The sequence below is a fragment of the Gracilinanus agilis genome, chromosome 6, assembly GCF_016433145.1.
Source record: "Gracilinanus agilis isolate LMUSP501 chromosome 6, AgileGrace, whole genome shotgun sequence".
Classification (NCBI taxonomy): domain Eukaryota; kingdom Metazoa; phylum Chordata; class Mammalia; order Didelphimorphia; family Didelphidae; genus Gracilinanus; species Gracilinanus agilis.
In genome coordinates, this window is record NC_058135.1 from 292,539,897 (window position 1) to 292,563,758 (window position 23,862).

A 23,862-nucleotide genomic window follows, 5' to 3' on the forward strand; every position below is an offset into this window, starting at 1 on the left:
TGCAGAGGAGAAAATCTTGATTTGGAAGGAACAACTATACTAGGCTTGTGGCTGGGTTACTGTTACCAAGGAATCCGCTTCTGCTCTCCCTCTCCAACTCAGCTATAGACCAGCCAAAGGAAGGAGTCCATTCAACTCACGGATATCAATCACATTTAACAAATATTCCTTAAGACCTGCATCACCCAGCACCCAGATGATACACGAATGAATGAAAAAGCCTTTATTAAAGGGTTCTCCAAGTGCCAAGCATTGTGTTCAGTGCCGGAGATTTCAAACACAAAAGCAAAGTCCCTATCCTCAAGGAACTGACGTTAGAAGGCGAGGCTTCTTCACCTTCACGATGTCATGGTCCTCTTTGGCAGTCGGGTGAAGCCTATGCACCCATCTCAAAACTCGATTTTTAAATGCCTAAAATGTAGGGTCACAAAAGGAACCCAATTATACTGGAATCTAGCAAATCTAGCAAAATCCTTGAAAAAGTTTAGATTCTACTGAATGCAGACTGAAACATGCTGTATTTCATTTTCTTCTTTTAAATTTGAGATCTCTTCCACAAAATGACTAATGTATAAAAACGTCTTACATAATTACATGTATAAAATCTATACTAGACTGCTTACTGTCTCAGGGAGGGAAGGTCAGAAGAAGGGAGGGAATTTGGAACTCAATATTTTTAAAGAAAACAAATGTTAGGGGGCAGCTGGGTAACTCAGTGGATGGAGAGCCAGGCCTAGAGACCAGAAGTTCTGGGTTCAAAGCTGGCCTCAGACACTTCCCAGCTGTGTGACCCTGGGCAAGTCACTTGACCCCCACTGCCCACCCTTACCAATCTTCCACCTATGAGACGATACACCGAAGTACAAGGGTTTAAAAAAAAAAAGAATAATATGGAAATAGGTGTCAAGGGATAACATTTGTACGACCCACTGGAATTGCTTGTTGGCTCTGGAAGAAGTGAGGAAAGAGGGGAGGGAAAGAAAATGAATGGAAATGAAAGGGAAGGGAAAAGAAAAGGGAAAGGAAAATGAAGGGAAAGAAAATGAATCATGGAAATGTGAGGAACTATTTAAAAATAAATTAATTTAAAAATCTAAAAAAGAAAAAAGAAATAAATGAATGTTAATGTATAACCCAGTGGAATTGGTTGTCAACTCCAGGATGGGGGAAGGAAGAGAAGGTGAGAGACAACATGAATCATATAACCTTGGAAAACTTATGGGTTACTGGAATAAAATAAAGGGGGAAAATGAATGTTAAAAATTGTTTTTACATGTAACAAGGGAAAAAATAATTTATTTTAAAGTTAAGACTCCAGAAATCTGGCCTTAAATACTTAGTAGCTGTTTGACTCTGGGCAAGTTGCTTAATCTTGTTTGCCTCAGTTTCCTCATCTATAAAATGAGCTGGAGAAGGAAATGGCAAAGCACTTCATCATTTTTGCTAAGAAAGCCCCAAATAGGGTTACAAAGAAACAGACAGGATTGAAGTGACTGAATAACAACAATGACAATATGGGAAAACAGCACTTTTTGCTGTTTTCATTGGAGAGGAGAAGCCAGAGAGGGGCCCTTAAATGACAGTTACTAAATCAGTCTATTGCTTGACCAACTATGCTTCATTGTTATTGGCCCGAGAGGCAGTTGTGTCTATAACAACAGCTCCTTTAATTCAAAGAAAGCCCATATTCTGTTGTTGGGACAGTAGAGACAGAGATGTCTGCCACGTCTCTCCACCAGCCCCTTCAGTTGGCCAAACAGGCATCTGAAATCAAAGCTGCCTCACATGCTCTTGTGGAACTGAAGTGTCATCACTAACAGAAGCAGTTTACTTTTTTTTTTTTTAATTTTAAACCCTTAACTTCTGTGTATTGACTTATAGGTGGAAGATTGGTAAGGGTGGGCAATGGGGGTCAAGTGACTTGCCCAGGGTCACACAGCTGGGAAGTGTCTGAGGCCGGATTTGAACCTAGGACCTCCTGTCTCTAGGCCTGGCTCTCAATCCACTGAGCTACCCAGCTGCCCCTGAAGCAGTTTACTTTTGAAATCAATGGGCCCAAAAGAAAGCTGTCTATGGGGCAGAGAGTAAACAGCTGGCTAGACGGACAGACAGATGTCTCGTTCTGAGGTGCAGATAACCCCAGCTTCTCACACACTGCTGCCAGATTCCTCAGGCATGTCTTGATAAGGTGATGAGATTTTTCTGAATTGGTTTTATGCTTATCATCTCTTTGAGGCACCTAGTTGCAGGACTAGCTGGAACTTGCAGAATTTAACTGACATCATATTTCAGCTCCAGTGATTAGTGAGAAGAGAATTTCTGGCTGGCTTCATCCTCTATTTAAGAGGAGCAGGTCAGCTAAGCAGGTATAGCTCCAGTATTAATGGTTAGTCTGCAGATTCCAGCTTTAGCCCCAGAGTTTAGTGCCTAATTGATCATTTTGCCTGATCTTCCCCTTCTTTGATCTGTTCTTTGATGTGTAAAACTTTGCCATCTTCTACTCTCAGTAAAATTCCATTGTATCCATCATGCCTTGTAACTAAAACCTCTATAAAGTTACTGGTCTAATTTGTTGTTCAGTCCTTTCAGTCATGTCTGATTCTTTGTGATCCCAGTTGGGGTTTTCTTGGCAGAGACACTGGAGGGTTTGCCATTTCCTTCTCCAGCTCATGTTACAGATGAGGAAATGTCGACAAACAAGGTAGAGTGACTTATCCAGGGCTACACAGCTAGTAAGGGTCCAAGGCCAGATTTCAACTCAGGAAGATGTCTTTCCAACTCCACAGTCTTTATCCACTGGGTCACCTAGCTGCCTCTCTATGCTTCAAGCCTATTTTTAAAATGTCTCAGCATGATATGTCAGCAGAAAGGCTTTGGCTGTGAGCCTGGTGATGGTCTCTTCACCTTTCCCTTGGAGTCCAGCCTCCCTAAAGATTCAGGAGAATGGCCACAGCAACTCTTCCTGGAGCCTTTTGGTGCAGAGGGGTCTGGAGGGGCTTGGGCAGATCATGGCCTCTGGAAACAGGGCTGCGCCATGCTAATATCTGACTTGGTACCTTCAAGCAAAACTCTAATCATTTCCTGGACAGCTCCGTCTGCTTCTTTTTACCAGGAACTCAAAGAAAAAGCCAGCCCTCCAATGAAGGTATTATTAGCAGTGATCATCCCCAGCAGTGATGAGCTATAAGATTTATTAATTAGGATGCCATATTTATTTCCTGCAAAAGATGGTCATTTGCTAGCCCAAGCAAGTATCAGATGAAGCATTCCCTGAGACGGAGTCCCTGATGGGAATTACATGACATATAAAATTCAAATTGAGCACTTAGGAAAGAAACGATCACTCTGGGCCAATTTTAAGTTTGTTAAGAAAAAGTCATGCCAGGCTAAACTGATTTCCTTATTTAGATACAGTTACTAGCCTGGTAAGTTGAGAGAATGCTTTTGACAATCAACAAATTAAATTATATTAAGCAGCTATTTGCAAGGCACTGCACTTGAGGCATGGTATTTAGGTTTCAAGGAGGCATTTAGCAAAGTTTCTCATTATGGAAATCCTCAAGGGCAAGATGAGGAAACAGGGGCGGTGTGGCCAGACAACATTAGCTAATTAATTAATGGTAGTAACCCAGGTCATTTGTGGTCTGCTGCAGGTAGAGAGTTCTGTGCTGGGCCCCATGCTATCACCATTTTTCTCAATAAGCTGGAGAGTCCCAGACAGCTTGCTTTTTCAAATCTGTGGCTGATGAAAAGATAAGCGATAGTAGTCAAGTGGACCACAGAATTGTGATACAAAAAGTCTGTCACCAATTAGGGCAACGGTATCAGTTCCAAGGCAGAAGAGCAGTAAGGGCTAGGCAGTTGGGGTTAGGTGACTTGCCCAGGGTCATACAGGTATCTGTGGCCAAATTTGAACCTAGGTCCTCCTGTCTCCAGGCCTGACTCTCTATCCACCTAGGCACCTACCTGCCCCTATCCTATGAGTTCTTATCCTGGTGTTTCCATAATTGAGGATTTGTGCCAACACACTAGAAACTTTCCTTTAAACCAGAGGCATCCTGCTCATTGTGGTGGCAAAAAATTGGAAAATGAGGAGTCCCTTGATTGGGGAATGGCTGAACAAATTGTGGTATCTGATGGTGATGGAATATTATTGTGCTGAAAAGAATGATGAACTGGAGGAATTCCATGTGAACTGGAAAGACCTCCATGAACTGATACGGAGTGAAATGAGCAGAACCAGAGACGGATACATTGTAGCACGATCAAACGTAATCAACTTTGCTACTAATAGCAATGCAATGATCTAGTACAATCCTGAGGGACTTATGAGAAAGAATGTTATCCACATCCAGAGAAAGAACTGTGGGAGCAGAAACACAGAAGGAAAGCATATCCCTTGTTTATATGGGTACAGGACTTGGGGTTTTGGTTTTTAAAAGGTTATTCTATTACAAAAATGAAAAATATGGAAATAGGTATCAAGTGATAACACATGTATAATCCAGTGGAATTGCTTGTCAGCTCTGGGAGTGGGGAGGTTAGGGGGGAGGAAGAGAACATGAATCATGTAACCATGGAAAAATATTTAAAACAAAAAAATAAACCAGAGACATCAAATCCAAGACCCATGGCAGCATACAACTGACAACCCTCCAAAGTGCAGCCCAAATTAGATTAAAATGTAATTGAGAAATATTGAACAAAATAAAAATGTAACATAGATACCATTACATTTTAAAACAAAGTCAGTATGTAGCCCACAAGGATCCTTACGTATGGATCATTGGCCCTGTTTCTATTTGAGTTTGACACTCCGGCTTTAAATCATTCACCAGTTCCTGGACACCAGGGCATGAAGCTGTATGGCTGGTCACCTCCCTCATGCTCTGGTCATCACTGGAATATGCAGTGTCTTCACCCCTACCATGTATTTTCCTTTGCTTATTATAATTCTTTTTTTTTGGGATAATTATTGTCGTGCCAGTATTGCTGAGAATACAGAAACTAAACAAAGATGGGCTTTTGGGGCAGGAAGCCTGGTTAATTTTCTCTCTCTCTCTCTCTCTCTCTCTCTCTCTCTCTCTCTCTCTCTCTCTCCCTAGGAAGACAGCAGGTAAGTCTTGGCAGTCCCCAAGGAGAGAAACAGGTCTGACTAGGAGACAGCAGCCATGCCATCACAAAAGAGCAGAAAACAGAAAGTCCATTGAAAACCATCACAGGCAGTAGAAAAACCTTGGCAGTCAAGACAAACCTGGGAACCACAGCAACACAGTTAGAAAACATTTCCCATACAAATGTAAACAACTCAAGAAATGTTCATTGTTCTTGGGTAGGCTGAGCCAATGTAATAAAAAAATGACAATTTTCCCTATACCAACGAAAAGATCAAAAATAGAGCTGGAATCATCAACAATTTGTTGGGAAGAACAAAGAGTCAAGAATATCAAGGGAACACATGAAAAAAATGTGAAGGAAAATGGCGTGACAGTACCAGTGCCAAGGGCTCAGGTCATCTCTCTCTCTCTCTCTCTCTCTCTCTCTCTCTCTCTCTCTCTCTCTCTCTCTCTCTCTCTCTCTCCACATGCTACTTTAAAAAGTCAACAAAGACTAAACAGCAGAATCTTGGATGAGAGAGGTGATATTTAGCTCAGAGAATTCCACTGGATGGTAGCCAACAATGCCCATCTGCCCAAGGGGCACAAGAGATTCTTCTATGCCCAGAAACCTCCAACATGAAGAAAAGTGAAGCTAGCCAAAGTTGATTGTCTCCTGAGCAGAGATTTTTTTTTGAATAGCTTGGGGCATCTGGGGCTGATGACCAGGAATCAAAATGGCAGCTCTCTCATCCCCACTGCATTGCCCTGGAGTCCACACACGCTCTGGTGAGTGCATCAGGGTAGTTTTAAAGGGGTCATGGCCATCTCCTAGCACTCCCTAAAGTCAGAACTAAGAGGGAAATAGAAGAGAAGGGCAGACAGGCACACAGTATTTCCTTGTTCCCTAAAATAGTCCTGAAAACTTTCTGAGTCGTGGAGGATTCCTTATCTTTCTGATCCGGCAGAATTAAGCCGGGGTGTGTGTGTGTGTGTGTGTGTGTGTGTGTGTGTGTGTGTGTGTGTGTGTGTGTGTGTGTGAAGGACTTTGAGGGGGAAATCCTCACTTGTGGGTCATGGTGCCCAGGAATTCCTCCAATCAGCCCCTGAAGGCCAGGCCTGAGAAGGAACTCCAGGTGAGATCCAGGAGGATTCATCTAGAGAAGCAACACTTCAACTCTACCTATAGAGTTGACACCAAGGAAAAAGGTTGGCCTTCTCTCTGCTTGATTCTGGTCTAGGACGGGTGGATTGAAAGGAAAGTAAGAGCTGAGCTGAGCTCCTAATCTGAATACCACCCGACTTCCTTGGAGGGGAGCCAGTTGCCTGTCCCTGGAGGTATTCATGTGGAAGCTGGATGACCAATCGTGTTGCAGGGAGGGGTCATTCTTCCCAAAGAGGCTGGACTGGGGATGCTCCTTATGTCTGCACAGTCCCATTATCAAATTTACACACGAATACTAACTAATGTCATCCATTGCAGAAAGCAGGGCACCATAAAGGAGTAAAGAAAATTCGAATTAAAGAGTTTGCTCATTTTCCCTCCTCTGCCTTTTGGTTTAGAATCTGGATAATTAGATCCAGGAATAATAATAATTAGATCCCTCCCCTGGCAAACACAACTGCTCAGCGGTGGCCAACTTGGCTGAGTGATAGTGATTAGCAATGGAGAGTCTGGATGGAGGCAATTGGGAAAGACAAGATCCAAACAGCCTCAGATTCTTTTGTCTACGTGTAGATGCTGAAAAGTCAGTGATTCTGTCCTTTTCTCCCGTCCTCCCCCTCATCGGCCAGCATCTATCTCTCTCCTCCTGGTATAATGTCTTGGTCCCACTGTTAAACTCTGAAAGCCCAAAACCGCACGAAGACTATTGGGACACCCTGTTAATGGCAGGCTATCCCTGGAATCTGACTTCCCAGGTCCTAACTAGGATCTAGAGTCTAGACAGTGTCCACTGCCAGGTGATAAGTGAAAGCTATGGGGTAGCTAGGCGGTAGCTAGGGGGCCCCAGGGTCTGCAGAGACCCGGTAGGGCACCCCCTTATGCACTGGAGGAATCCTGTTCACTGTTTTCTGAATGATCTGGAATTGACTTCCAAAGAGCTCCCAGCATCGGCAAGATGCTCGAGATCATGTGTATACAATGTCTCCAGAGTTTTAACTGCAGATGTAATTATTCATCCTGCTAGTCAGAATTCATGCCATTAGTGGCTTGCTGGAAAGGAGGATGCTTGTCCACAACCTACTTCACCCCTTTCTCACTGGCTTTCCCATTATTCACTTTAAGCACTCCAGCGAGTCGCCTTTGGGAAAAGTGGCTGAGCTCACAAGGCCAAGATCAAGAGGAGACTCCTCAGAGACACATCAGGCGAGCAGGAAATCTAAGTCATGGCAGCCAAACACCTCCGCCCTATTGAGCTCTCCACCTGTTAGCTCTTAGCTCTTAGAACAAAATGGAAGCTGGGCTCAGCCAAGCACCGACCCTTCACGGGAGGGTGTGGAGAACAGCACCGATTGGGCAATGCAAAAAGGCCTTAAGCAGATAACAGCCCCGAGTAATCAATCAAGGTCATAGGTCTCCGGTGTCCCCGGAATGTTAAGCCATTGGGGTGCATCAGCTAGGAAGAGGATTGCTTTGAATTGGCCACTCAATTCAAATGATGGGCATCAGACCTCAAAGTGATTGGTCATGGGGCAGCGGGGTGGCTCAGAGGGTTGGGAGCCAGACCTAGAGATGGGAGATCCCGGGCTGCTGTGTGATCCCAGACACTTCCTAGCTGGGTGACCCTGGGCAAGTCACTTACCCCCCAATGCCTAGCCCTTCGGCTCTTCTGCCTTGGAATCTCTACCCAGTATTGATTCTAAGGGGGAAGGTAGGATTGGTGGGTCAGTGAGCCAGGTTTGGCGTATGAACCTGCCGTTCCGGTGAGCTCTAGCAAGTGTAACTCCTGGGGTTAGTAAGTGCTCCTATGCAGTAATGAGTTTTCCCCCCGACCCAGATAGCAGCAAAGATGGGGGGCGGAGGGGGGGCTTACTGGAATCACTCGGACATTGTGATGAGCCGCTCCTTCCCGAGCTGCCCAGGCCCCCAGGGGCAGGACACTGGTGGGGTTCCTATGCTGAGTCCTTAAGGAAGACAGGAAGTGGACGTTGTAGGCGTGAGGCTGCAGCTGCGAGGGGGAGGGCAGCATGGTCTCCTCCAAAGGGTTGAGCTCGGGCAGACTGGAATAGTCTTCGAGGATTTCTTCCTCGTTATTCTCATCGACCAGGCGCTCCACCTTGACTTTATTGTTGCAATCGACGTTAAGGGGGGGATTGAAGGAGTGCAGCAGCGTCTCCCGCGGGTCGGCTGCCGTGAAGTAGGCGTCTTTAAAGGAATGGAATTCTTCATCATCGTCGTGCTTACTGATCACGGCACTCTTCAGGTTAATGTTCTCCGGAATGAATTGGCTGTCTTGGCTGAAAATCTCCGTCACGATTTCGTCTTCTGTGCTTGAAATCCCGCCAAGGAGCGGCTGGTCTTCCAGATCGACGGAAGAGATCTTAAACTGCTCATCTCGACAGTTTTCTTTCTCCAAAATCAGTTTTCTTCCCAACAGACCTTTCATCTAGAAGATAAATGAAGAAATGAAAGCCTTGTAAAGGGACCCAGAGGACCTCTCCTCCCTCCCTCACCCCAGTGTTTAAGATGAAGCACCCAGAATGAGCCCATCTCATCCAACCTCTTTGTTTTACAGATGGGGAAACTGAGGCCAGGAGAGTTTAAATGATAGAGAGGGGCCTGCTAAAGCCAAAGGATCTACTTCATTCCCAACTGAAGAGGGAACATTCTATTCTTGGATAACCTGGACTATTCCAGGGACCAGTTCAGATCCCACTTGTGACCCTTCCTAGCCCACATCCATTTTCCTCATCTGTAAAATGGGTGTTTGTAGGAGGCAACATTGTTTTGGAAAGTCCTTGGCATGTGTTAGATTGGGGGGGGGGGGGTCTTATTACTGTGGTGGTGGTGGTGGTGGTGGTGATCATGGGCACCCACCATCAGTACTTCAAGGGAGCTGGCATGGCCCCTTGGCACCTTCTCGAGAAGGCTGATCTCTCTTTCAGACAGGAGCCCTTCTGCCATGTGGAAGAAGGCAAGGGGTTCCCAGATTACCATGGGCCTATTTTAGGGTTCTGGATTGAGAATGAAGGTGGCTAGTACAACTGGGTTATGTAACCCACAAGGCCACTGAGGCTTCCCCAAGGTCATCCAGCCACCCAGGGAGTAGCGGTAGTCATTCAGGACCTCAGGATTTGGGCCCAGGGTCCCTGACCCCCATTCTAGCTCTGCCTGTGAGGCCCTCCTTGCCTACCCTGTCACAGAATTGAGGGCCAAAGGGCCTTGGGGACCCAGGAAAGGGAAGAGACTTGCTCAAGGTCTCTGTGGCACCTTCCTTCTGGGACTTCAGTCTGTGCTGAGGAGCCAAGACTTAAAGTGTCTCTAAGCCCCTCCCTCACCCCTTTCCTTTGGCTCAGGGTTCCCCAGAGTGTGAAGATGGAGGACCTGCCTTTGGCCGTGTCCAGACCCAGCCTGGACTCGTCTCCCCTCCCCCTGGGTGACAACAGGATCTTGGGGGGTGAGGAAGGGCTGTGATTTCATTGACTTGGGTTCTCCCCACTTGGGGGGGCTCTCCAGCAGTGAGGATTGGGGGAATGGGAGGGGTGTTCAGGCAGTTTCAGGGACTTGCCCAGGGTCCCCCCCCCACCGGGATCAGGGACGGCCTCTGGGTCCACGCGTGGGCTTCGATGGGGTTTAGGAGGGGAAGGGAAGGGCGGCCGGCCAATGGGGATACTCCCAGTGTGGAGGCTCCCTCCGCGAGCCCAGAGAGGTGCAGCCTGGGTCCCGCAGCCGAGGGCGCTTCTTATTTGACGGCAGGGTAAACTGTGGCCCGGGAAGGGGTCCGGGATACCCACCGCGGGGCCTGAGCTCCGGGCGAGGTCGCGGAGGAGCCGCAGAGGACGAAGGACGAGAACAAGGACGAGGGGAGCCGGGAACGACTGTGCTGTCGCCGCCGCGTGCTCGCAGCCAGCCCGGGAGCGAGCGCGGGAGCGAGCCCGGCTGCCGTGCACACGCACCCTTCCGTGCACGCGCCCCAGCTGCGATGGGCAGGGGCGGCGCGCTCCCGCCCCAACTGCCCCTGAGCGCGCGCGCCCGTGGGAAGAGGGAAGACCGTTGAGAGGGGGAGGGGAGGAGAGAGGAACCGTTGGGCCCGGGAGGGGGAGGGGCAGCTTGGGACGTGTGCCCGGGGAGTACTGGAGGTCCCGGAGCCGAAAGGAGCATCCTTCGTGTCCGAGCCCCAAGGGCAGTGCCACCGCCCTCTGGGGTGCCGGCGGCGGCGACGCCCAACCGGGCTTCCACCTGGGTGCTCCTCCTGCCTTGGGCCTCAGTTTCCCCAGCTGTAAAAGGACAGCCTGGCCTTTGGTCCTATTGCAGCTAGAAGGCGGAGAGACCTGGCTGCAGATCAGACCCCCAGAGAGAAACTCTAACTATCCAGAAAGGCCCTTCAGGCCGCCGCCATGCCTCCGGGCTCGGCATCAGTTAAGCACACACCCAAGAAAAGTGCCAGTTTCCCCCTGAGGGCTGCCTGACCCGAGGCTGAAGAGGCTGGCGGGGGCGGGCGGGAGGCTGGGGGAGGGGAGGGCGGCAACTGAGGCAGAACTGAGGAGAAGCCCAGTGGGGGGGGGGGCTGGAAGGGCAGGCTGCCCGGTGCCGGATACGAGCCTTCAGGCTTCCCATGCCAAGCAAAGGGGTTCGCATTTCATCCTCCAGCACTGGCTGTAGCTGTAGCCTGGTGAAGGCTGGAGCTGAGAAAGGAGTCTGGGGGCACCAGAAAGCAACTGGCAGCCTGCTGCAACGGGTCAAGCGGGAGGCGAAGGAAAGTCTGAACTGGGGGGGGGGGCGCGATCCCTAAACCTGGCAAACTGCCTGGGGTGGCGGCGGCTTCGTGCCCCCACGGGGTAAAGCTCTGGCAGCAGAGAAGCAGCCAGAACGGAGTGTTGGGCTAAGCCGGCACCGAGAAGGGAGGGGAGCCGGAGGAGAGGCGGGGAAGAACCGGAGGCCTCCAGAGGGCGGTTTCCTACCGGAGAGGGGGAGGGAGGAGGGCGGAGATTTTGAGAGCATTTTTCTTTTGCCGTTTTGGGGAGGGTGTCTGTGGGCGTGGGACACGCCGGGAGGGACGCCGGACTTCTTCAAGGTGGGTTCCTTTTGCTGAACCTTTTTCTTTGGCTTGCTAGAAGAGGCGGGGGAGGGGACACCCCGAGAAACGTGGCTGGTGTAAAAACAAAGGAGCTCAACGCTGTTAAAAAAAAAAAATCATTGCTGGGGGCGGCTGGGTGGCTTAGTGGATAGAGAGCCCGGCGGTAGTTCCCCGGGTTCAAATCTTGTCTCCCATACTTCCTGTGTGACCCTGGGCAAGTCCCTTACCTAGCCCTTAAGGCTCTCCTGCCTTGGGACCAATCCACAGTATTGGTTCTAATGTATAAGGTAAGCGTTTTGGGTTGCTTTTGGCTCCTTTTTTAAGATCTTTGCTAACTTTAGAGAGCTATTTAGGTAAGCTGGGCTGGAAGCCAGAGGAGAGCCCAGATAAGCGACCTGAGGGCAGGCAGTGGAGAGTTTGTCTGGGAGACACAAGTCAATGGCCGAGGGGTGGCCCGATCCAGGGAGGGGAGCCCGGCAGGAAGCTGAAGATGCTGGAAAGAGATGACTAGGGAGAGCAGAAATGAGGAGATGAGATTGGGGGTGGGGGGTGGGGAGGGCTGCTGATTGAGCAAAGATCAACAAACCCAGGTCTGAGAAGGAGAGTGAAGAGGCGGCAGTTTTAGTCCTCTCACAAAAGGAGGCAGATCAAGTTCAGAAGATCAGTATAGACCAGGGTCCCTGCTCCCAAATCCCCCACCCCCACCTCCTCCCGTTCCTGTCCGAGCTCGGGTTGGGGGAAGCTGTGACAGACAATCTTAAAAGCATGAGGGAGGGGGCTGGGTTCAAATCCGACCTCAGCCACTTCCCAGCTGGGTGACCCTGGGCAAGTCACTTGACCTCCATTGCCCACCCTGACCACTCTTCCACCTATGAGACAATACACCGAAGTTAAGGGTTTAAAAAAAAAAAAAAAGGAAAAGCATGAAGGAGGTCCCAAGAAAAGTGAAAATACCAAAATAAAAGTTCCATTTAATAGCCTTTGAGATAAAGGACCTGAACTGCCAATTGCCCTTGAATTGGGACCCTTTGTTCCTTGTTCTCCATCACGCTTCACTGGATCATCAGTCACCAAAAGCCTAACTAACCCCAGATCTCTTTTCCTAGTCCAGATCAAAACTGGGTGTTTGGGGCAGCTGGGTAGCTCAGTGGATGGAGAGCCAGGCCTAGAGACAAGAGGTCCTAGGTTCAAATCCGGCCTCAGACACTTCCTGGCTGGGTGACCCTGGGCAAGTCACTTGGCCCCCATGGCCCACCCTTCCCACTCTTCCACCAAGGAGCCAATGCACAGAAGTTAAGGGTTAAAAAAACTGGGGGGCAGCTGGGTGGCTCAGTGGAGTGAGAGTCAGGCCTAGACATGGGAGGTCCTGGGTTCAAATCCGGCCTCAGACACTTTCCAGCTGGGTGACCCTGGGCAAGTCACTTGACCTCCATTGCCCACCCTCACCACTCTTCCACCTATGAGACAATACACCGAAGTTAAGGGTCTAAAAAAAAAACAAAACAAAAAATGAAAAAAAAACTGGGTGTTTGTCTTGGGGTATTGGGGGGTGGGGAGTAGAATACTCCTGAGAATAATACACTTAATTCTATCTCAGGATCAAGAAGGACCTGGAGAGAGATTGGCCTTGGGAAGCAGAGCCAGCTCTTCTTCAGAGACTAAAGGAGTAAAGAGTAGGGGGGATGGGGGGAGGGAGTTTAGAGCTGATGGCCTCAAACAAGTTAAATATAAGGGAAAGGCTTCTGCTGAAAGGGAGGGGGCTGGGAGAGGTTTAGGGGCCTCCAGGAGAGGTTTGGGGACAGCAATGTAGGGAATGAGAAAGAAAATGAGAGAAGAGCAAAAGAGCTGCTTTGCCCCTTGCGAGCCTAGCTGAGGCCAGATGGCACAACTCTGTAGCAAGAGCCTGAGGCATTGGGGTTGTTTGACTTTGGCCCCAGAGGAGGTGGATGGTGAGAAGGAGCTAAGGCCTGCGTAAAGTTTGAGGAGCCTAGGATGAGGGAGGGACCGGGAGGCGTACCCAGTGGAGATGTTAGGTCAGTCCCTCACCAACTCTCCACAGGGACTGTAGTATTAGCTTCCTTCCTGCATGGGTCTCCCTTTCCTCCACCTTCAATCTGCTCCCTTCAGCTGACAAATGGGCATTTCCACAACCCAGCTCTGACCAAGAGATCTTGGTCTCACAATTGGAAGGGACACTAGCAATGACTCTCCGAAGCTTCTCTCTTTTATGAAGCGAAGCCCAAGGGGATTTGTGAATAACCGAGATCTTTTCTTTTTTAACCCTTAACTTCTGTGTATTGGCTCCTCGGTGGAAGAGTGGTAAGTAAGGGTGGGCCATGGGGGTCAAGGGACTTGTCAAGGGTCACACAGCTGGGAAGCGTCTGAGGCCTGATTTGAACCTCGGACCTCCCACCTCCAGGTCTGGGGCTCTAACCATTGTACTACCTGGCTATCCCAGTCTGAGGATGTTTTGTCATTGAGGATTCTGTCCTTATGAGCGTTTCCCTCTGGGCACTGATCTCCCTGAAGTCTCCGGTCAATAGTGTTATGGCGGGGCCAGAGACCTTTGGCTGCCGAAACCTTTTCGGTTCTCCTTTACCTCCCAAGCGTGGCGGAGACGGTCGGGACGTCCGTCTGGGAGCCGAGGATGATGTCGTGTTTATAACCCTCTCCCTCCCCTGGGAAAAGAGGCAAAGCACACAGGAGGCCGAAGATGGAGATTCATTTCTTTATTAATGAGAGCCTACATTCACATCGCATTGCCAAGATTTACATCCCGAAGAGCATATTCTATTTACATGCAATGGACCCTCCCATCTAGGATCTGGGAAATAAAAATGAAATAGCAACACCCGCCGCTGCCCCTCTCCACGTGGACTCTGTCCATTCGCAGGCCAGACGTCTGGAAGGTGAGCTTGCATTGAAACTGCTCTGATGAACTGCAACTACACTGGAAACGCTTCAAACCTGAGAGTCCGGCCCAGACACTCGCTTTAAGAAGGGCGGCTCCCCTCCAGGCTACGCCAGCCCCAAGGGCTCTTTTAACACAGATTGCTCAGTGGTCACTAGAAATAGGGCATGATTTCTGCCGCCCAGAGGGAGCGGCTAGAGGCCTCCTCCAGTGGTCTGATGCCACGTCCCACAAGCTGCCTGCAGGACACGCTCTCTCTCATGATTTCCTTTTGCCCGAATGCTAAAGTCAATCCTTTTTGTTTTGACTTGAAGGAGAGAAAAAAAAATGTCTTTGGCCCATTTGAGTGGGATGCCTGTAGTGCGATATATACAGATGCCGAGGCGCCCTCCGTCCTCCCCGAGGGGGCAAACCCAGGCAGGGCCAAGGGATGAGACCCCAAATGAAACCGACCATCGGAAGAAAACGAACATCTGGCAGGCCAGCCCAGTGGCAGTGGTCATTGGGTTCTGTGATTCTTTCACTCTCATATCAAATAGCAAAGAAGATTCAGTGCCTTAAAAAAACTGAATTGGGCTCTTCCTAATGAAGTCAGCGCTATCCCAGCACCCAGCGTTCTAGGTTTTTAAAAATCATGGCCACCCGGCACCTACGGGTGCCTCTTCCTTTGGGAAGGAGAGGGATTGGGCTTTTGGTTTCGTTGTGGCTGTCTCTCTCTCTCTTTCTCCCTCTCTCTTCTTTCTCTCCTCCCTCTCCCTCCTTTTAATGTCTCCTGGAGTGCCGAGGAGCCATTCTCCATCTTGTGGGATACGTTTGCCCCGTTTCTCTTCCCTCCCTTCCCATCATGTTCTCTCTTCCTTTGGCCATCATGGAGCCCGTGTCCCACTTGCTCCTGTTACAGAGTTGGCACCCCACTGGGGACAATGATGGCCGCTCTGCTACTCTGGCCCATGCCACGCTCCTAATTTTGGGAAGAGGGGACCCCGAACAGGGGGCGCCGATTGATTTGGCCTCTCTTGCTCCCACAACCAAGTTGGCCTTTTTGTGGGGGGACAAAACCAGACACGTAGGCCTGTAAAGGGGGATTTGGACTCTGCTAACAAGCTCATTCTGGGACTGAACCCAAGGAGAAAAGGAAAACTAAGATAACATGGAATTTTTTTTAACCCCCCACCTTCCATCTTAGCATCAATACTATGTATTGGTTCTAAGGCAGAAGAGTGGTAAGGGTAGGCAATGGGGGTCAAGTGACTTGCCCAGGGTCACCCAGCTGGGAAGTGTCTGAGGCCGGATTTGAACCCAGGACCTCCCGTCTCTAGGCCTGGCTCTCCATCCACTGAGCCACCCAGCTGCCCCCAGAAAATGGAATTCTGAATCCCACAATTCAGCACAGCCTTTACAACTATAATACAATGTAAGATTTGTCTTGTGTTTAGGGCCTTTCATTGCTAAGGCACGGGGGTTATAAATATAAGCAAGATCTAGTCTCATATCAATAAAACTAGAGACGAAGCAAATCCAGGCGGGGGGCGGCTGTTCTCTTGAGTAACGCAAGTAACCGAGCTAAGACCGTGGCCAAAGCTTGTCCCAAAGAGCCTGCCCCATTTTGGTTAGTGCACACATGACACAGGGCTTTGCCCATTAGTTACACTTTCAGTGGAAACTTTTAAAATAGATCAAGTAAATATATTTACCGATAAGAGGAGTTAAATGCCCGGAAGTACCAGATATACAGTCACAATGGAGGGAACATGATATTTCTGCTCCCAACATATATATTACATCCAATTTCCTCTACTTACATGAAGTTGACAATACACGATCCCTTCATTTATGAAATTTAAGCAAGACAAAGACTTTAGGGGGAAAATCAAGCATTCCCATAATTAGGACAGACCTAGAAGTAGCAAAATTACACGGCTCCATAGAATATACTCTGCTCTCTCTCTACATGTATTGGAAGAAGACAAACAACCCCAGGACGAAACCCTCTCTGGAAAAGAGCAACTTCTGACCCTCGACTACCAAAGGAATGCAACGTCGAGTCTTATTTGGTTTCGCAGAAGAGTTCCGTCTCCTCCGTGGTGGCCAAAACTGGAATCACTTTTGGTCGTTGGTCTGCAATCCAAACAAGGTGATGATGTCGATCATGGCTTGCTTCAGGTGTTCTCCAAAGCGATGAGAATCCTTTAATGTTAACGGAGAACAGAACAAAAGGTGAAAACCGGCCTAGTCGGAGAAATTCCCCAACTCGACTCCAGGCCGTGGAATTAGGGCTCAGCCACTCGGTGAACCGAGAGAATCAGGTGGGGGGAGAAGCGGCCATTTGATACAGACTCCCCCAGCCCCCGCTACCATGCAAGGGGGCCCTCTTTATCCTCCACTTGTCCATCTGTACATGCCAAGTCAAACAGGGACCACGGAGAGGCCCCAGCCAAGGCCAGCTCTCCCTTTTCTCACTGAAGCCCAAGCCCAACGATGGTACGCGTTGCTGATACCCGACCCAACGGGGACTCTCCCTTCTTTCCCTTTGTTAGCCCATTCTCCAGGACGTGGGGAAATCTTCCTATCCCCACCCCCAGCTCATCATCTCTGAAAAGCCTTTTGTCTGCTGCCCTCAGGGACCCCCTATTTCTAGGGACCCCAAACTCGGGGACTCTCTGCCTATATGAAGGTTCTCTGAAGAATTATCTTGGTCTAGAGAACGAATAAGCCCTCGTTACACATTGCTGGCGAATGGAATGGAACCACGTCTCTATCAACAGGGAAATAGAGCTAAAGGGGATGATGGCTCCATAATAAAAGGTGGGAGATGGGGCGAAGGGGAGGGGATGGTTGTCTCACCACCTGCCTATAATCAACAAGGGAAAAGAACTTCATAGAAACTGTGGCCTCTGACCTTATAGGGCTTCTGTAGTGGGTGGGGGACCCCCGGCCAGCAAGTCTAACCTCCTTCTACAAGTTGAGACAAGAGATAAGGAGAGGGGGGCAGCTGGGTAGCTCAGTGGGTTGAGAGTCAGGCCTAGATACAGGAGGTCCTGGGTTCAAATCCGGCCTCAGACACTTCCCAGCTGGGTGACCCTGGGCAAGTCACTTGACCCCCATGGCCCACCCTGACCACTCTTCCACCAAGGAGCCAATACACAGAAGTGAAGGTCTTTAAAAAACAAATAAAGAGGTAAGGAGTGTGGGCCATTTGCCAAAGGCCACATTGCATACAGTAGATGCTTAATAAGTATTTGTTGACCTAAACTGAAGGGTAACCCATTAAACTTTTCACCAGTATCTGAAGGCAGCCAAAGCCTGGGCTCAGAATAAACCAGAGGAGGAAAAGGAGGAAGAGATCATGAGGCTGGGTTACATTTGGGATGACTGCAGGGAAAAGCAGTGCCCATGCATGCTGAAGTGTGGGACACCCCCATCTCCCCAAAAAACGGAGAGCAGAAGGACTAAAGTGCAACATGTGAGGGCAGTGACTGCCCCATGAAAAGGGTCAAGGACAAGCCCGACTGGAAGAGGGAGTGTGAAGTCGCCCAAAGAATCGGAAGTAACCTATGGGGAGTCCGAGGGTGGCTGCTGGATCCATAAAATGTTGACGAAGCTCCCAGATTACTGGGTGGATCCTCTAATTTAGGAACAAGCTGTCCAGATCGACAGAGGCCTCCATCCTCTTTGGGGAGGGGCAGGAAACACCCCTACCTCCGGGGCACAGGCCCATCCCGAGGCGGAACAGGGTACCCCAATAAGGGGAAGAAAGGCCTTTGCTGCCATCCCGGTATGCCTAAGCAGGAGCTCTTTGCTCCCCAGGCTTCGGGCCACGTGCGATTGAGTTCATGGGCCTCGTCTAGTTCCCGACCCTTGAGCCAGCCTCAGATTCTTGATCTCTCTCTGCCCGGGGGAGGAAGGCAGGACAAAACCCGTGAGAGGCGTTAGAGGGCGCTTGTCTTTGGGACTCTCTTCTCTGGTCCTCTCCCTCTTCCAGCCAGAACTTGGCCATTCCCCTGGCGAGGCGGGGCCTAAAAAATGATGACTCTCTGCTGGGTCTCCCAGCTCTCCCCCCTCCCCCCACACCATGGAGTTAGCTCAGGAATGGAATGATGGGACGTGGGGCCATTAGCAGCCGCGATGGTGGCCGCGAAGGAGAGGGAGGCCCTGTTTGGGGTACAGAAGGACCCCAAACGTAACGTCCCCACAGAGCCAGAGGAAGCTGACGCCCATCCTGAAAGCCACCCAGCGGGCCTTGGTTGCTGAAGGCCCCAAAGAAGCTCCTCCACTTGGGAGGCAGTTGCCAACTCCAAGACATTTTCGCACCGAGGATCCCAAGGCTGGTGGATTGACACGATCTGCCCTCAGCAACGACAGACGTTCTAAGTCAAGTTCGGAGGGCCAGCTCTGGCCCGTTTCTCTTTGTAGCCCTTCATGCAGATTAGAAATTTAATAAACGGGCAAGTCACAAGCGGCGGCAGATCATCTAAGGCAGCGGAAGTGTGGAAAAGCCCCCCCAGGGCAGGAAGGCCCCAAAGCAGCGCCGCTCGCAACGATTGAACCAAGAGCGCCCACACTTACAGTCTCGGGGCTGGAGAACTTGGAGGACACGTGGAAATTGATGAGGTTCTCCCCTACTATAATATAGGACACCCCGTAACCGTCGTCAGCAACCTAGAGAGACGGGGACGAAAATCAGGAATCCACCCAAGGGCGGGGGCGGCATCTTAAAAAAGAGACCCTGCCTGCGGCGGATGCACGTTGTGCCAGCCCACATTTTACTTACCGGGCCAAAGCCGCCTCCGCTGGACACGTATTCTGGGTTTCTTTCTAGATTGAAGAGCTCTACCTGCTGTTGAGGTGTCTGACTGGTCGACAGTCTCCATGGCTCAGATAAAACCTTTGGAGTGGAAGTTGGTAGAATTTAGGGGTGTGCCTTTGAACGACACTCCCCGCCACCCCCATGAATAGAATATACTTTTGGGACAGTGGGAAACTAGAATTAGGGGGAGGGGAGTGGTGATATTTAACAGGTAGAGGAATGAGGGGCAGCTGGGTAGCTCAGTGGATGGAGAGCAAGGCCTAGAGATGGGAGGTCCTGGGTTCAAATCCGGCCTCAGACACTTCCCAGCTGTGTGACCCTGGGCAAGTCACTTGACCCCCGTTGCCTACCCTGACCACTCTTCTGCCTTGGAGCCAAGACACGGTATTGACTCCAAGATGGAAGGCTGGTCATGTCTCCAGGAAGGAATCACCTCTATGTACGAGAGCCCTACGGTTCCAGTTGGGACGTGTTCCCCACTCAAACCCTGTGTGGCAGATGAAGGAAGTTCCCAAGACTTCAAGACTTGGGGATCGCTAACTATCTAACTGATAAGAAAAAAAAAAGAAGTCCAGAGAGGGAAAGGGATCTGCTAGAAACCATGCAGTCAACGGAAGACCATGACTTGAATTCAGTCCCTCGGACCTCTACGGCCTCTATACGGCACAGCGGAGCACCGATTTATCGAGGGTTTCAAGCAGGAAGGGGTCACTGTTTACTTAACACTTTACGCCCTCCGTAGTGATGTTGGGGAGCTGGGGTGAGTGCAGGCTGCATTCAATAGAAAGCCCTTGTTTAAAGGAAATTCACAGAAAACTGAATTCTACCTAAATAGCGACTTGGAGACATCCTGGCATTCCCTGGCCTCGGGTATCCTCTGAAGATTTTATCCTGGAAAGTCTGTTGACTCTTTTTGCGTTAACCAATCAGCAGGGCGCAAGAACGTGCCCAGCCATTCACTCTTGGATCCACGGATGGAGAGTTGACAATCTTGAGAATTCTGGGTCATGGTTTTCGTTTGGGTTAAAATTCCCAATTGTAAATTCTGGCCTTTTCACACTACAACAGGGAGCTCGTGGAGGGCTTTGTAGCCCAGATGCTCAGGGCACTTCCTGGCTCATCAGCGCTTGCTGACTGGCCTTTTGATGCCAAAGTTGGGAGTACAACAAGGCAAATATCTGCCCAAATGACTTACTTCTTTCAGGAAAGGAGAGTCGACAGCGAGATATTTGGATACCACATAAAGGCAAAAAAGATGGCGGTCGATGCCAGCACCAGTCATGGCAAGACGGTACATGTGCTGGTGTTTCTCAGCTGCAATTCTTAATAATTTGAGCTTATTTTCAACCTAAAGGACAAAGAGAAACAATATGACGCACATGTGGCTGCTTCAAGTTGTGAGTGTGAAACTGTCTTCCACGGCTACTGGCCTGAGCCCCCATCGGTGGCGCCCTAGAGGCTGTCCCATGGAAATGAAATGCTTGCGAAGGCTCGCCCTCTCTGTTAAACAAATGCTGAGACTTTTAGAAACGGGAATCGTTCCCATGTGTGCGGCGGCCCCTCTGTGGGGTTTGGAGGTGCCAGCCTGGACTTCTAAAAGGCTTCAGTAACGGAGCACGTGCGGAGGAGAACTCTCAGACTGGAAAAACTGCACGTATGCGGCCACCCGAGGGAGGCTCGTGGAGGGGCGGCTGCTCCTCCTGAAGACTAGTCTGGCTGGCGCCCAGAGGAAGGAGGGGGGTGAGCGGAGTCAGCAGAGGGAGCCCTATGTCCACCTAAAGAACGCACTGCCCATGGCTCCATCCATGTAAGCCAAGGCACCCATGGCCCATCTGTCCTCCTCCGTCCTCTGACGGTGCAGGTCGGGGTCCGAAGCTCCCCTCTATGCCTAATCCTGCCACGCCAACCACAGGGAGGACCACGTGAGCCTCTGCATGGCCGAGCTCACCATTAGGGCGGTACTAGAATAAACTAGTAAACAACCCTTTGGGACACTGCCCTCCCCTCCCTGTGAGGCCTGCATCCTTCTCCTCCAGAGGGCTTTGGATAGACGTCATACTTGAGAGGCAGCTGGGACAGGGGATAGTGAGGTGGCCTGTAAGTTTTGGAGAAGGTGCTGCCCTCCATTGGCAGAGGGAGTCGCCTCCCTCCCAAGGAAACCACAGCTGGAATTCCTGTCTCCTACACTGAGCATTTCACTCTTTGTGTCCCTCTTCTCTCCCAGTGGAACAGAAGCTCCTTGAGGACAAGGACTGTTTCCTTTTTGTCCTGGTCTCCACAGGCCCAGGCCAGGTTCCGGCACAACATGACGGCAGGGGAGAAGATGGAATTCTTCTTCTCCAGAGCCTCAGAACCCTCCCCCACACACGTCTCTGCCTCAGTCATAAGTAACCTTACAAGGCTGCTTTGATCAACCACGGAGCATTTCTCCTTAAAATGCAGCTTTCTGTGAGTTTATATCTGAGAAAAGGAAACAGAAACCTGCACAGAAATCGCGAGGCTGAAAGGAGCTTTCGGGAAGAGCCCTGCCCACTGCCCACGCAGGTCACTGAGAGCCCCCGCAGCGGCGACTTTCTCCAAATGCCTCATGAAAGGGCTGGCACCATCTTCCTGGGCATCCTCAGTGTGAGGGCACTGCTATGGCCTGATCCTACTCCCAGGCACTGCCCTCACACTCCTCTCCTGTTCTCCAGAGGCCCCTCACCCATCCCTCGTGTTTGTGGCGCCCCCTTCTACACTACTTGTTCTGCAAGGAAGTCTGGGGCAGGACAAGGACCTGGGAGAGCGCCAGTCCCTGGAGCCCTGAGGTGAACTTGGATAGGAACTAGGACTCACCGTCTCTTTGGGGTTCACCATGGCGAGCACAAAGTTGCAAGACTCCATCGTACAGGAACGGACGGTCTCTGTTCGGCCCTCTCGGAAGAGACGGGTCATGGAAGCTTCGTATGTTAAGCAAAATTTGCCCATGTCCTAGGAAGGAAATGACCACCCCACGAATCAAGGTCTCTTTGTTTGCAACAGTAATTCTTTTCCTTTTCCCTTTTTTTTTAACCATTAACTTCTGTGTATTGGCTTCTTGGTGGAAGAGTGGTAAGGGTGGGCAATGGGGGTCAAGTGACTTGCCCAGGGTCACACAGCTGGGAAGTGTCTGAGGCCGGATTTGAACCCAGGACCTCCCGTCTCTAGGCCTGACTCTCAATCCACTGAGCTACCGAGCTGCCCCAGTGATTCTTTAGAAAGGATAACAATGGCCTTCTAGTGATGAGCTTCTCCCCTCATATCTTTAACCATCCATCTACATTCAGGTACATATATGAAGGTGCTACATGCATGTGTGCTCTTCCCCAGGCTGGTGGAGCTCAGCCTCCAGAGGATCAGGACCTCAGGGAGGCCTTTCCTGGTTCTGCTTGCCCCTGCTGCTTCCCACCCCCAGGACTGAACACACTGACTAGCACTTCTATGGGAGCAGGAGGGGGCAGGAAAGGGAAGCTGCCATGAAAGGATGGAGGATCCTGAATGCTCAAAACTATGGTGGTCCAAGTTGGGCCACGAGATGGCAGAATACAGCCATCGCTGTCCCTTCAGCCCCTGAGAGCAGCTTCCACTTAGATGGTACAGAGTCTCTTTACCACTGTGTCTGCAAGCTCCGGAGCAAAAACATTCTTGGCTTTATCTGGCTTGACTTAATAGACAGATGGGGGGCCTCTGCCAGTGCAGGGCAGCCACTGTTCTGAAACTAAGAGGCCCCCCCAAGGTCCCAGGCCACCGAGAAGTCCCAAGGCTGGGGAACTGGGTGGGAAGGAAGAGTTGCTCCCCAGCTCTTCTGACTTGCAGGCCAACGCCATGCCACCTGGGAATGTTCATGCCAAGGATTTCAGAGCAATGATCTGTCATGAGGGCATGAGTGAGCAAGCGTGGGACTCCTGGTTCCCAAACGAGCCCCCAGCGGTTTGGCTGGGACACTCGAGCAAACAGCAGCCAGCCCCAGCCAAGTCAGGCTGGTTTAGGTGTAGAGTTTGGACTCTGGGCAAAGAAGGATTAAGAGGGGCAGGAAGAAAAGGGGAAGCTGCTATGGTCACTCATCTGATGTACGACTTCTAAGTCCCTACTCTAGGTGTGGCCCCTCATTAGAGAGAGAGACAGAAAGAGAAGGAGTGTGTGTGTGTATGTGTGTGTGTGTGTGTGTGTGTGTGTGTGTGTGTGTGTGTGTATAAAGCCCATCTGATCCTCCAGGGTGACGTGGGACGGTTAGTGTATCCAGGGGCTTTTCTCCAGTCATCATCGCATCAAGCATGTTACTCTACACAGCACATGTGTAAGGAGGGAGAAGTAGCCCCGGCAAACCGGGGAGCTGGAGAACTCTTAGAACATAGAACAACAAGCACTGTTAGAGCACAGAACAACAAGCACTCTTAGAGCACAGAACAACAAGCACTCTTAGAGCATAGAACAAGCACTCTTAGAGCACAGAAAAACAAGCACTCTTAGAGCATAGAACAAGCACTCAGAGCACAGAATAACAAGCACTCTTAGAGCATAGAACAAGCACTCTTAGAACATACAACAGGCACTCTTAGAGCATTGAACAACAGGCACTCTTAAAACATAGAACAAGCACTCTTAGAGCACAGAACAACAAGCACTCTTAGAGCACAGAACAACATAGAACAAGCACTCTTAGAGCATAGAACAAGCACTCTTAGAACATACAACAAGCACTCTTACGGCATAGAACAAGCACTCTTAGAGCACAGAACAACAAGCACTCTTAGAGCATAGAACAAGTACTCTTAGAGCACAGAACAACAA

The 23,862-nt window shown here is 50.2% G+C and overlaps 2 protein-coding genes across 3 annotated transcripts in view; both read right to left on the reverse strand.

Annotated features, from left to right (window-relative positions):
- The window catches only part of TESMIN (testis expressed metallothionein like protein), a 54,904-nt gene extending 39,706 nt beyond the window's left edge, over positions 1-15,198 (reverse strand). The window contains 8 exon segments of the mRNA XM_044682060.1: positions 8,132-8,704; positions 10,053-10,286; positions 10,289-10,402; positions 10,405-10,535; positions 10,857-10,956; positions 11,053-11,215; positions 13,935-14,013; positions 15,162-15,198. Coding sequence (XP_044537995.1) covers positions 8,132-8,704; positions 10,053-10,286; positions 10,289-10,402; positions 10,405-10,535; positions 10,857-10,956; positions 11,053-11,215; positions 13,935-14,013; positions 15,162-15,198 — 1,431 coding nt within the window.
- A 717-nt stretch (positions 15,199-15,915) lies between these two features.
- CPT1A (carnitine palmitoyltransferase 1A) overlaps positions 15,916-23,862 on the reverse strand; it is a 46,811-nt gene continuing 38,864 nt past the window's right edge. For both annotated transcript variants that reach the window (XM_044682235.1, XM_044682236.1), the window contains 5 exons: positions 21,889-22,023; positions 20,249-20,401; positions 19,018-19,131; positions 18,813-18,905; positions 15,916-16,433 (listed from right to left, as the gene is read on the reverse strand). In XM_044682235.1, coding sequence (XP_044538170.1) covers positions 16,347-16,433; positions 18,813-18,905; positions 19,018-19,131; positions 20,249-20,401; positions 21,889-22,023 — 582 coding nt within the window. In that variant the 3' untranslated portion in view covers positions 15,916-16,346. The remainder of the gene's footprint in view (positions 16,434-18,812; positions 18,906-19,017; positions 19,132-20,248; positions 20,402-21,888; positions 22,024-23,862) is intronic.